This window comes from Charadrius vociferus, unplaced genomic scaffold (genome assembly GCF_000708025.1).
Source record: "Charadrius vociferus isolate BGI_N301 unplaced genomic scaffold, ASM70802v2 scaffold1296, whole genome shotgun sequence".
NCBI classification, from domain to species: domain Eukaryota; kingdom Metazoa; phylum Chordata; class Aves; order Charadriiformes; family Charadriidae; genus Charadrius; species Charadrius vociferus.
The window spans coordinates 71,987-82,570 of NW_009649024.1; the positions used below are offsets into that span (position 1 = coordinate 71,987).

General features: G+C 51.2%; 1 protein-coding gene across 1 annotated transcript in view; it reads left to right on the top strand.

Moving 5' to 3' along the window:
* Positions 1-10,584, top strand: part of PHACTR4 (phosphatase and actin regulator 4) — a 23,748-nt gene that overhangs the window by 12,769 nt on the left and 395 nt on the right. Inside the window, exons 4-13 of the mRNA XM_009887760.1 lie at positions 584-748; positions 879-1,238; positions 4,619-4,933; positions 5,097-5,355; positions 6,067-6,290; positions 6,751-6,901; positions 7,546-7,601; positions 8,497-8,558; positions 9,361-9,498; positions 10,188-10,264. Coding sequence (XP_009886062.1) covers positions 584-748; positions 879-1,238; positions 4,619-4,933; positions 5,097-5,355; positions 6,067-6,290; positions 6,751-6,901; positions 7,546-7,601; positions 8,497-8,558; positions 9,361-9,498; positions 10,188-10,264 — 1,807 coding nt within the window. The remainder of the gene's footprint in view (positions 1-583; positions 749-878; positions 1,239-4,618; positions 4,934-5,096; positions 5,356-6,066; positions 6,291-6,750; positions 6,902-7,545; positions 7,602-8,496; positions 8,559-9,360; positions 9,499-10,187; positions 10,265-10,584) is intronic.

Genomic DNA, 10,584 nt, shown 5'->3' on the forward strand with positions numbered 1-10,584 from the left:
CAGTGATTTTTTTTTTTTTTATTTTTTTTTTTTTGGTGCCAAATTCAGGGTAGAAACAGAAGGACAATAGAGGTACTTAAACTAATTTTAAGACTTTACCAAAACCTAATATCGCATGTCCAGTAGATGACTTGGCCAGTGTTGGAATTTGTATTGCAGCAGAAAATTTGTGAATACTCTGTAGCGGTGGATAGATACAGAAGCTGCTGGAGGCTTATAACTGCAATTGCAACTTCCTTGTGCTGTGGCACAGCACTGGGCACACTGCTCTTAAATGCAGTAGCATTCTTTCTAAACAAGGTGGTAGATTAAGAGGCTGCTGAGCTGCTGAAGAAGAAAAACACTTGGGATACGGTGCTGTACTGTTTTGCTTGTTGATAATGAAATCAAGGGCTCTCAGCTTCAGCTCGCTGGCATTGCTGTGCTCTCCTCTGCAGCAGGTAGACTGAAGACCAGCTGTTTTGGAAGCCAGAGAGAAGTTGGTGCGGATCAATGGCAGTTCAGTCAGCTCAGCTGTGTCTCCTCTGTCTCCTGCTTTCTGAGTGTTTTCTGTTTGCTTCTCTCCCCTCCCGTCCCCTTGCAGATGGTGAAGAACCAGACAAGCTGAACCCGCCCGCACTGAAGAATGGTCACACAGTCCCAATCGGTGGTCCCGGGGTTTGTAACCTGGCCAGCCAGGAGGAAGAGGCCACAAAGCCATCCAGCCTTAGGAAGCCTGTTCCACCTGAGGAACCAAAGAAAAGGCAGGGTAAGAAACCAGATGTGTACAAAATTGGTTGCTTCAGATTCTCCCAGGACCAGTTTTGGATTCTCTTCTGATTCTTCCCACCCAACTCGGGGCCCTCCAGACTTTTAAACCGAGGTATCTTGCTTTGCAGGCTCATCCAGCAGCCACTCTGGGCCCGAACCGGAACCACCTCAGGAGCCCTATGTTCCCAGACAGCCTCTGCTTCCTCCAAAAAGACCTCCCTCCACTTCTCAGGAGGCAAACGAAGCACAGGCGAAGGATCCAATGCCTGCTAGCAGTGCTGCAAAAACTGCACCCTCCACCACAGCCCCTGTTGTGGCAAAGACAGTCAATTCCACAGCCGCCCCTTCCCCAGCCCCCAGGACTCTGCCCCCTGCTCTTACCAGTGCCAACACTACTGCTCCCACGAGTACAACCAGCACAGCTCCTGCCAAACAGCCTCCCGTCCCTCCTCCCAAACCTGTCAACAGGAATAGCAACTCAGTAATAGGTAAGTGCCTCCATAAGCTGGTTTTTGTACCCTGTGATGTTCTGGAGCCCTTGCTCCGAGAGTCTCTTCCCTTCATAAGGGGTGATTTAGCAAATGTTGTATAATGACTGTCTGACCATCTTTCCTGAACACAATCCAGTTTGGACTCAGAAGATCTGCCAGTGCTTAGCCAGGGCACACGTGTGCTGAGAACAGTGTAATTACTGGAGTCTTCTGCCGTGAGGCATGCAATCTGTCAGACTTGCGTGTTTCCAACAGCTCCCTGCAGGAGGGAATCTCTGCCTGTTTTTGGCAGGAGGGGGGGTGGTGCAAGGAGAGGGGAAGGCCTTTCTCTGTCAACCATAAGACGGTGTCTTTGAATGTTGGTGATTCACAGCGGGCTGGGTTTCAGCTAGTATTGTGGATAGCGTATGAGATTTTTGCCCTGCAAGACTATGGTCAGTGAGAATTGATACTTTCAGCTGGTCTTTGCGAAAAGCAAAACCAAAAAATCCACATCACTCCAAACAAGGTCTCTTATGGCTGTCGCTGCTGAGCCATGTGGTTTCCTCTTGGTACAGAGAGGCCAGGAGCTGGCAGGGATAATTCAGACTTCCCTGGTTATATGCAGAGACCTTCTCTAAGGTCTGTGCTTAGGGTATTGCCATATTAGTCTTGTCCCATGGATAAATCAGCTCAACTGTAATTTGAGCTGAATCTTTCCACTTAAAGAATTAAATGTCTTTCTCTCTCTAATTTTTCTAAGCAGATCTGGGGACAGTTTCTTAAAGCTGAATGAGTCCCTGCTCTCTTTAGGAATTTTAGAGGTCTTAAAGATGCAACGCTGCTGGAGTAAATGAGACAACTTCTATCCAATCGATGGCCTGTTGATACTTCACAGACCACCTGCTAATCTTTGGACTGGATTAGCAGAGGCTAGTACAGATCAGGAGGGAGGTTCCGGGGAAGATCCATCAGACAGGTCTGCACTGTTATCAGAGGAACTGGAGGCGTTTCCCAGGTGTGGTTGGGGAGGTGGTGGTAGAAGCTTAGATCATGTGCAAGTTTCCATCTGAAGGAGCCTGGGCCACTGCTGTCAGTACAAACTGCATTTCTGTTCTCCTTAGGGCTTCTCCCTGCTTCTAGCAGGTTTTGCAAGCGACCTTGATATGGTATTAAACACTCCTGTATGCCAGACCAGCTTGATTAGTCTGACCATGCCTGAGCACTCGATGAAATACTTTCTTGTTTTCCTTAAGCTGCTTGCACACATCACAGATGGTATTTGAAATGCCCCAGCGCTAATTGCAGGAGGTACTTGTGGAACAAAAACCTGTGGCTGAAGACAGCAGTCTATCAAACACATGTCCAGACCCAGCCGGCCGGGCTCGGTGCACCGGCGGCTGCAGGGGTGTGGAGGGGAGGAGAGGAGAGGGGCCAGCCCCTCTTTTGTCTCCTGGTTGAGAATGCAGATGCAGAGAGTGGCTTTGCAGCTCTGCAGGGCCCTGTGTCCAGCACGATGGAGCTGTAACTGCAGCATGTGTGCAGGCATTGCTGTGCGAGCCTTGTTTTGTTGCTGTGGATAAACAGCAGCAGTGGAATTGGGTTCCTGAGTTCTCCACGGGTCTTTGATGCACGCTCTGTCTCGGGCATGTGCGTGCTTTTGTGCTGCTGTTATAACCTAAGGCAAGGGAGGACTTAATGTGCAGATCGCCCCTTTGTTCCCTGGTAAAGATGTTCCCTTATGTTCATTCTCTGAGCAGTTCTGGTGTCCGATGCAGTAGCTGAAAATAAGGCTCAGGAAGCACTTGCTTTTGGGGAGTTGCAACTAATCATCATCAGCTTGAAAAAGCAAGCAGGGTGAACGGTGCTGTGCTGCTGGCTGGGAGCTTGGTGGCAGCCCTAGTGCTTGATGCCACTGATGGGTTTCAGGAGCCCCAGTTCCTGCAGCCTGTGCTAGAGCACCAGCTCCAGCCGTGGCAGCATGTCACAAGAGGCTGTGCTAGTCGTTGCACTGGGTTTATCGCACTGAAGGGAGACGAGCTGGCTCAGCGGGATGCTCTGAGCGGCGCCTCAGTCCTTTTCTGTCTCCTCTCTCTTCTGCCAGCTACTTTGTCCCTTTCACAATCTGTCTATCCTTACCCAAAGGTGACTCGTGCCTGGTCCTGCCAGGCTTCGAGCACTGCTGAGGAGATACTGGAATCCCTCTAGGCTGAAGCTGACGGGAGCTGAGGGCACTCGGTGTTCTGCACAATCTGGCCCTTAATCTACAAGGGGAAAGTCTGAAAATGCTAAACATCCCAAAAATGTGCCCACCTCTCTCAAGTTATGCAGCCTTATCTCGGTGAAACACTCCCCGCTTGCAGCACCCTCTTGTGGTGTCCGGTACTCTGGATTCCTCCCAGCTCCATCCCGGGGCCGCCGCTGTGTGACCATCACCACATTCACTCCAGGTGAAACGTGTAGTAAACCTCATCCTCTTCAAGCAGGCGGGCAAAACCTTTCCAAGCCCAAGAAGCCATTGATAGATAAATGTTAAAGGCTACAAACTCCTAAAGCAAGAGCAGTCTTCACTGGTGCAACTTCTTCCCTAGGAACCAAAAGGTGTTTGAAGAATCCAATGCTGCCTGCTGCAGGCATTTTCCATGATATGACATGGTCCCCATTTCTGCCTCTCTCCTCCATCACACAGCAGATCAACTCTGTGTAGACTTAAGGCTCTTAAATATTAAGTTTTGCTAGTTATTTTGTAGTTGCGGAGAAGTTTATGTGGGACTCGAGGAGCAAAGGGCAGAGGGAGCAGAGCCAGAACCTCATCCTCTAACAGGCAGGAGCTGCTGACAGCAGGGTGTTCTTGGGCTGGGTCTGGCAGGTGAATGGAAAGGGAGAGAGCACATTGCTGCTTGCGGTTCTGATTTTTGCCCTCAGCAAGACTTCCCAAAAAGTGGTTTTTTAATGTGCAAGGGAGTTGTTAACACAACTGGAGTCTGGGGTGTCCTGGATGTCTTGAATTCCTTTGCAAACTGATGCTGTAAATACAGCCATGAAGTGCCCTACATACCTGCATTCCTTGGCTGAGGCAGTGTGCTGATCAGGGTGAGCTCCATCTGCTGTCACTTGAGGGCTGGTGCTGTTTCTCTCTCTCCAAAGCAGCAGGATGCACAGATCTCTCCCAGCCTGCTTGGTTCTGGCTGCTCTCCCGAGTCTTACCTTTGCTGCAGGAAGGACAAACTAGAGGCTTGCAACCTGCTTATTTCTGGCACCGCGTTCTAGCAGAAAAGCAGCAGAGATTGCGTGGTCCAAATCTCTGAGTGCTTGGCCGTGCTTACCCCACAGTGGTGAAGGACATCTGGAAAATGCCTTGTTAAATACAGTGGCTTTTGTGTTTCTTTTATTTTCAGCTGAACTTTCTCAAGCAATGAACAGTGGTACAGGCTTGTCCAAGCCTTCCCCTCCTCTCCCACCGAAGAGAGGCCTCCTGCCTAACAACACGTCAGAGGCAGCTATCGCTTCCAAGCCCCCGAACGACAGGACAGTGACAGCTAACCGCCCCACACTGATACCAATGCACATGACCTCTGCTTACCCGCCACCCTCGCCTTCGCCGCCGCTGCCCACGCACATACCCCCTGAGCCTCCACGCATGCCCTTGCCTCCCTCCACCCCTGTCTCTGACCCTCCACGCTCCTTAGACCTACCCAAAGAGACTCCTCCTCCTCCTCCTCCTCATCCTCCCCTTCATCTCCACCACCACCCCCCCTGAGCCTCCACGCATGCCCTTGCCTCCCTCCACCCCTGTCTCGGACCCTCCACGCTCCTTAGACCTACCCAAAGAGACTCCTCCTCCTCCTCCTCCTCCTCCTCCTCCTCCTCCTCCTGAAGACTTCAGGTCCTTGGAAGTGTCGAAGAGGATGGCAGAGCAAGGGTTTGTCGAACCTCACGTGCTGCCTCGCCTGCCCCCAATCCCATTGCACATCCGTATTCAGCAGGCTCTGACAAGTCCTCTGCCTGTCACCCCGCCTGCTGAGGGGTCGCACAGGGCTCACTCGCTGCTCTTCGAGAATGATGGCTTTGGAGAGGACAATGGCACCCTGGGCAGGACGAGGTCCCTGCCTGTCACCATCGAGATGCTGAAAGTGTGAGTACCTCCTGTGCGTGAGTGTCGTAAACACTTAGCAGTGGCGTGGGTCACACTGGGCTCTGACACGTTGGTGTCGTACTCCCCGCTTCTGGCCACGAGGCTGCGATGGTGAGGAGGGCTGTGGGAAGGGCTGTTTTCTTTCCTGGTTTTTGCAACAGCCTAGAAACCATTTTGCCTGTTGGCTGAATCTGTGTTTCAGCCTCTTAGGGGGGGCAGTGCATCTTTCCTGGGAAATTAACCCTGGTTCTGGGATTTTATTGCTCACAAAGGAAAATGGGTTCCAGACTATAAATACAGGCTGATGCCAGGAATCCAGGCCTGTCTTTAATTGCACCAAGACAAAACAAGGTCCTGGATTTCATCCATTTGTGGCCTTCCTTAGGCTTTCATTTTGCAAAACAGAAGTGGGAAAAGGACTGTCTTGTATTAGAACAGAGTTGAACCTGGAAATCCCAGAGTTAGGGGGGTGAGAGGGTTATTTGGTTCTGTAAAGAACCTTCCTCTGGCATTTCCTCTGCCAGAGCTTCCCTGCGCTTTGGAGTGAGGGGACGGTGCAGCATCGTGGGGCTGCTCTCGCGTCTCTGGTTCCTGGGCTCCCCGCAGATGTGCTTCTATGAGCTGAGGAGAGCTAACATGGTGTTGATCATGGGGGTATTGCCCGACCCCTGTGGCGTTTGTTAAGAGATGTAATAGTGTCCTTCTCGTTAGTCCAGATGATGAGGAAGAGGAAGAAGATGACCAGGAAGAGGAGCAGAATTTGGGCCCTCGTGTGTATATTGGAGATGTGCCATCTGTCACAGTCATCCCAAAACTGGTACCCCAGGTCCTGCCAGAGGAGCAGGAAGGAGATGAAGGGATGAGCGACTCTGACTCGGAGGGGCCCATCCTGTACAAAGATGATGAGGATGAGGAAGAAGATGAAAGCCATAACAGTAAGGCTTTGACATTGCAGCTGGCTTTTTTTTTTTCTCTGCTGAACTCGTGCCTAGCTGTATTGAGATCTGGATCAAAGAGCTAGTTCACACAGTGCCTCAAAGCAGCTGGTTCGTGGTTTCATGATGTACCACATGTCCTCTGCCTCACTTTTTCAAAGGCTCTACAGCCAAACCTGTATGCTCACCTGCTGAGATGCACCCCCCTCCTGTTGCAGATGGCTCCTGCAATAACTTTCGCTGTCCCACCCCTTCAGGTGGGATAGAATTGGGTGAGCATGTGGGCATCACGCAGAAGTGCTGGCTGTTGCTGTCGTGACTAGCTCTGGCTAGGTCGGCAGTGCAGAGCTCGGAAAGCAAGCCCCAGGGGAGAGCACAACTGCCAGGGGCATGTGGCTGATATTGCTGTGCCCGGGCACTGCAGTCTTCAGTCACATCCCATTGCTCTTCCTCCCCACAGGCACGCTGGCTAACAAAGTGAAGAGGAAAGACACGCTAGCTATAAAGCTGGGGAATGCAACCACGCCGCAGGAGGAGAAGATTGTCTTCCCTCGGAAGACCAAGGAGGAGTGGAACGAAATTCGGCAGCAGATTGGGACGACGTTGATCAGGTACGGAGAATGAAGGAGGGTGTTACGTTTGAGCTGCTGGCAGAGCGTGTGAGGGGTGGGATTGGACAAAGCTGTTGCCTTCTCCAAGCAGCCTGTGCTGGAATACAATGGGTTGTTGGGCACTGCTGCTGGATCGGGGCTGGGAGGCTAAGTGTTGCTTTCCCCCACCCTCAGTTATAAAAGTTGGAAGTTCCTCCTGGAGTTGAGCAATATTCTCTGATAGGTCCCTGTTTCCAGAGGTTAAATGGATTGGGAGGGGAAAAATCCCCAGGATTACAGAAATGTTACTGCTGTAAAATATAGATGGTGTATAAAGATGTGGGCAGATGCAGGCCGAGTGCTGAGCCATGAGGTGGTGGATTAAGCTGGGGCTGTTGATAGTCCAGGCTCTGCCATCGCCTCCAGTTCCCTGCGAAGGTCCCTCTGAGCTTTTGAGAGGCCGTAGCGCTTTCCAAACCTGTGCCGGTGGCTGAACAGATGTTTGAGCGGAGGTGAGCGCAAAATAGGGCAGCAGTGGTCTCCAGTGGTGAATGAGGGGTGTTGAGGAGGCTTCCCAGTGCACTGAAACCAGGCAGCTGTATTCTTCATCCCCCACTGACAAATGACCAGATAAAACATTACGCGCTTGTCTCACTTCTTTTTAGGCGACTGAGCCAGAGACCAACAGCAGAAGAACTGGAGCAGAGGAACATACTTCAACGTGAGTAATGCTTCTCTAGTGGTCCTAAGTAATAAAATAAGTTTGCCTTTAACACCTCAGTCCAGGTGTACCTGGAATCTGCTCGAAATGTAGTGACAGAGGACTGTACTTTGGTGTTCTCACTGTAGCGAAGTGGTTCCACTAATTTTTCCCAGTACTTTGTTACCATCAGAGACCAGCTCTGGATAAAATCAAACCATAGCAGGTAGTACCAAGCAATATAGTTCAAAGCATCATATTATAGAACAGCTACCTGTCCCCTGCCCGACACCTCAGGGGAAAGTGTGTGAACTGGTTCCGACTCTGACGTTACACAGCAAGGACTGTTAAATGTGTTTCTGTTTGGGCTGGACTTTTATTTGTGGTCCAGACATTACAGCATTGTATCGCACGATCCAAAAAGCAGCAGTTCGTTGCTCAGTCAGTGGTGTTTCTCTTGGCCATACATTGCTCTGCAAAAGTTTTAAATAAACATCTTGAGGAAAGGGAAATGTCAGTTCAGGAAGTTTCCATTTAAAATATTTATCTGCACTGCTATTCTCTTTAAACTATTAGTATAATAGCTCTGGGGACGAGCAATCTGCAAAGTGGCTTTGGATGTATTTTGACAATATGGCCATTAATCTTTAACGTACCCGGGGCTGGAGAGAGTGACTCACGCGTGCTGTGTAAAGGCCCGTGTTGCCCCTGTCGGTTGAGGGGGTGTGTGGTGAGTAAGGGTATTGAGTTGGACTGTGCTCTCCGCCTGTAATAAGTGCAGACACACCACAATGAGCTTTCAGATATGTAGATAATCTGATATAGCTCAATACTCTCCTGTCTTCGAGTCCAGAAAGCACTTTTCAAAGCCTGTGACGCTTACAGGAGAAATTTATTTCTTCTTTTCCCTTGGCAGCGAAAAATGAAGCTGACCGTCAAGCTGAGAAGCGAGAGATCAAACGCAGGCTCACCAGAAAGGTACTGCTGGCCGCCGTGCTGTGATCGCCATCTGGCAGAGCTGTCGGGGATGGTGGTGGCTATGAGCACATCGTAGGTACCTTGCTGTGGGTGAAGTCACAGGGCTATTGTGTAAGTGTCCCCAGTGCCCTCTGACTGCAGCGACTTTGGAACGTGGGCTGTCACCAACGGTGAGCCGTTGGCACTGCAGCCACGTTTGTCAGTGATTGATCTGAGCTGGCGTCAAGCGTAACAAGCTAGATGAGAACTAAATTTGGCATCTGGCACTTGGAAGGTTTGCTGGTGCTGGCCTGGCTGTTTTCGGTACTTCAGTGGCCACTGCTTTCACACCAGGCTCCCCAAAAATCCATTTCTTAAAGTAACAGCAGCATGGGAGAAGCTGCGCAGAGCAACAGCAGCTTTTAGCTGTTACGTCCGAGTTGCTTGAGGTTGTTACTCAGGCTGGGAAAAACTTCCCAAGGGACTGTGAGTGTTGCCATTGCTGAAGCGGGGAATGGGCTTGGTTTCGGGGTGTCACGCAGGGCTCGCCCTTGTAGTGGCTGTTCCCAAACCCCCCAGTGTCTTCCTTCTCCTTAGCAATGTGGCCTTGGTTCTGCCTTAGCCTGGCTTCGTGATCCAAACGAGACTATGCTGTCTGTTAGAGGGTTTGCCTGTTCCCTTGCGGGCTGCGAGCAGGACCTGGTAGTGTCTCTGGTTCAGGCCCGGTGAGGGAACTGGTTTTAGTTTTGCTGGAGATGCTTAGTCCTGCGCTGCTTTGTGGACAAGGCACAAACTAACTTTCCTTGTTCTTGCTGGTGTTCAGCTTAGCCAAAGGCCTACAGTGGCGGAGCTGCAGGCCAGGAAGATCCTGAGGTTTAATGAATATGTGGAAGTAACAGACGCTCAAGACTATGACCGGCGAGCAGATAAGCCATGGACAAAGCTAACACCGGCCGACAAGGTAACAGGGGAGCGCCCTGTCCCCAGGTGTGGGGAGGGAAGCTAGAGCAGGGTGTCCCATGCAAATGGGCGTGAGTCAAGGAGATTTGCTCTGTTCTTTTTGCTCCACCTCTCCAAAAGGTGTCCCTTCACCCACCAGTGCTGTACCCAGCCCTGCTTGCCGCCCCCTCCGTGGTGACGTGGAGCCCAAGTCGGGCACAGTCGGCACGCCAGTGTGGCCTCTGCCTCGGCTCCTGAGCGATCTAAGAGGATGCGAGGTGCAGGGCGTTGGTCGGAGGAGTGCTGGTCGTTGCAAGCTGAGGCAGGCCTGGGCGAGGAGCTGGCAGGGAAGCAAACTGTTCTTGTCTTCCCTGACCGCCTGTGGGGGACGGTCCAGCCCTCGGTGTGGAGGAGGTGGGGCAGATTTAAACTCAGCCTGGCGTGAATGGACTGCGAAAGCTCAGGTGGCTGCTGCAGTCCGAGCTCCATCCTTTCCCAAAGGGGCTGCGGGACTCAGCTCTGCATATCAAAACTGCTCTTCACCGCTGAAAGGCGGTACACATCAGCCCTGAGCAGGGGTGTTGGAGGTATGACACCTTCTTGTCATGTCTGAGCTCACTGGAGATGGAAGAGAGGGCGATATACGTATTGCTTAGCAGGAGATAAAAAAAGAGATTTAAAAAAAAAAAAAATCTTTCCCTCTTTGTGTAGGCTGCTATCCGGAAGGAGCTGAATGAGTTTAAGAGCTGTGAAATGGAAGTCCACGAGGACAGCAAGCAGTTCACGAGGTGAGAAAACATCACTCGCTTAGAGTTACAGTCTTGTCGGGAGAGCTGTGCTGCAGGGGTAGGGCTGAAAGGCAAAACATTAAAACATTAAAAAAATGACCGGTATAGCAGTTGCAGATTAAATGTCCCTTTCTGCCTTGGTGGTGTTGGGTGACTGGAGGAGTACCAGACGTGAAGTGGATTGTTCTTCCTTAAACTGGGGCTTCAATCCTGGAAACTCAAAGCGAACAGTGGCTGGTTTGAGGTGTATCTGAAACCAGCCTGACCTTGCAGCTGGAGCGTGCTTTTCTGGGGCTAGAGACACATACAGCAGGAGCCAC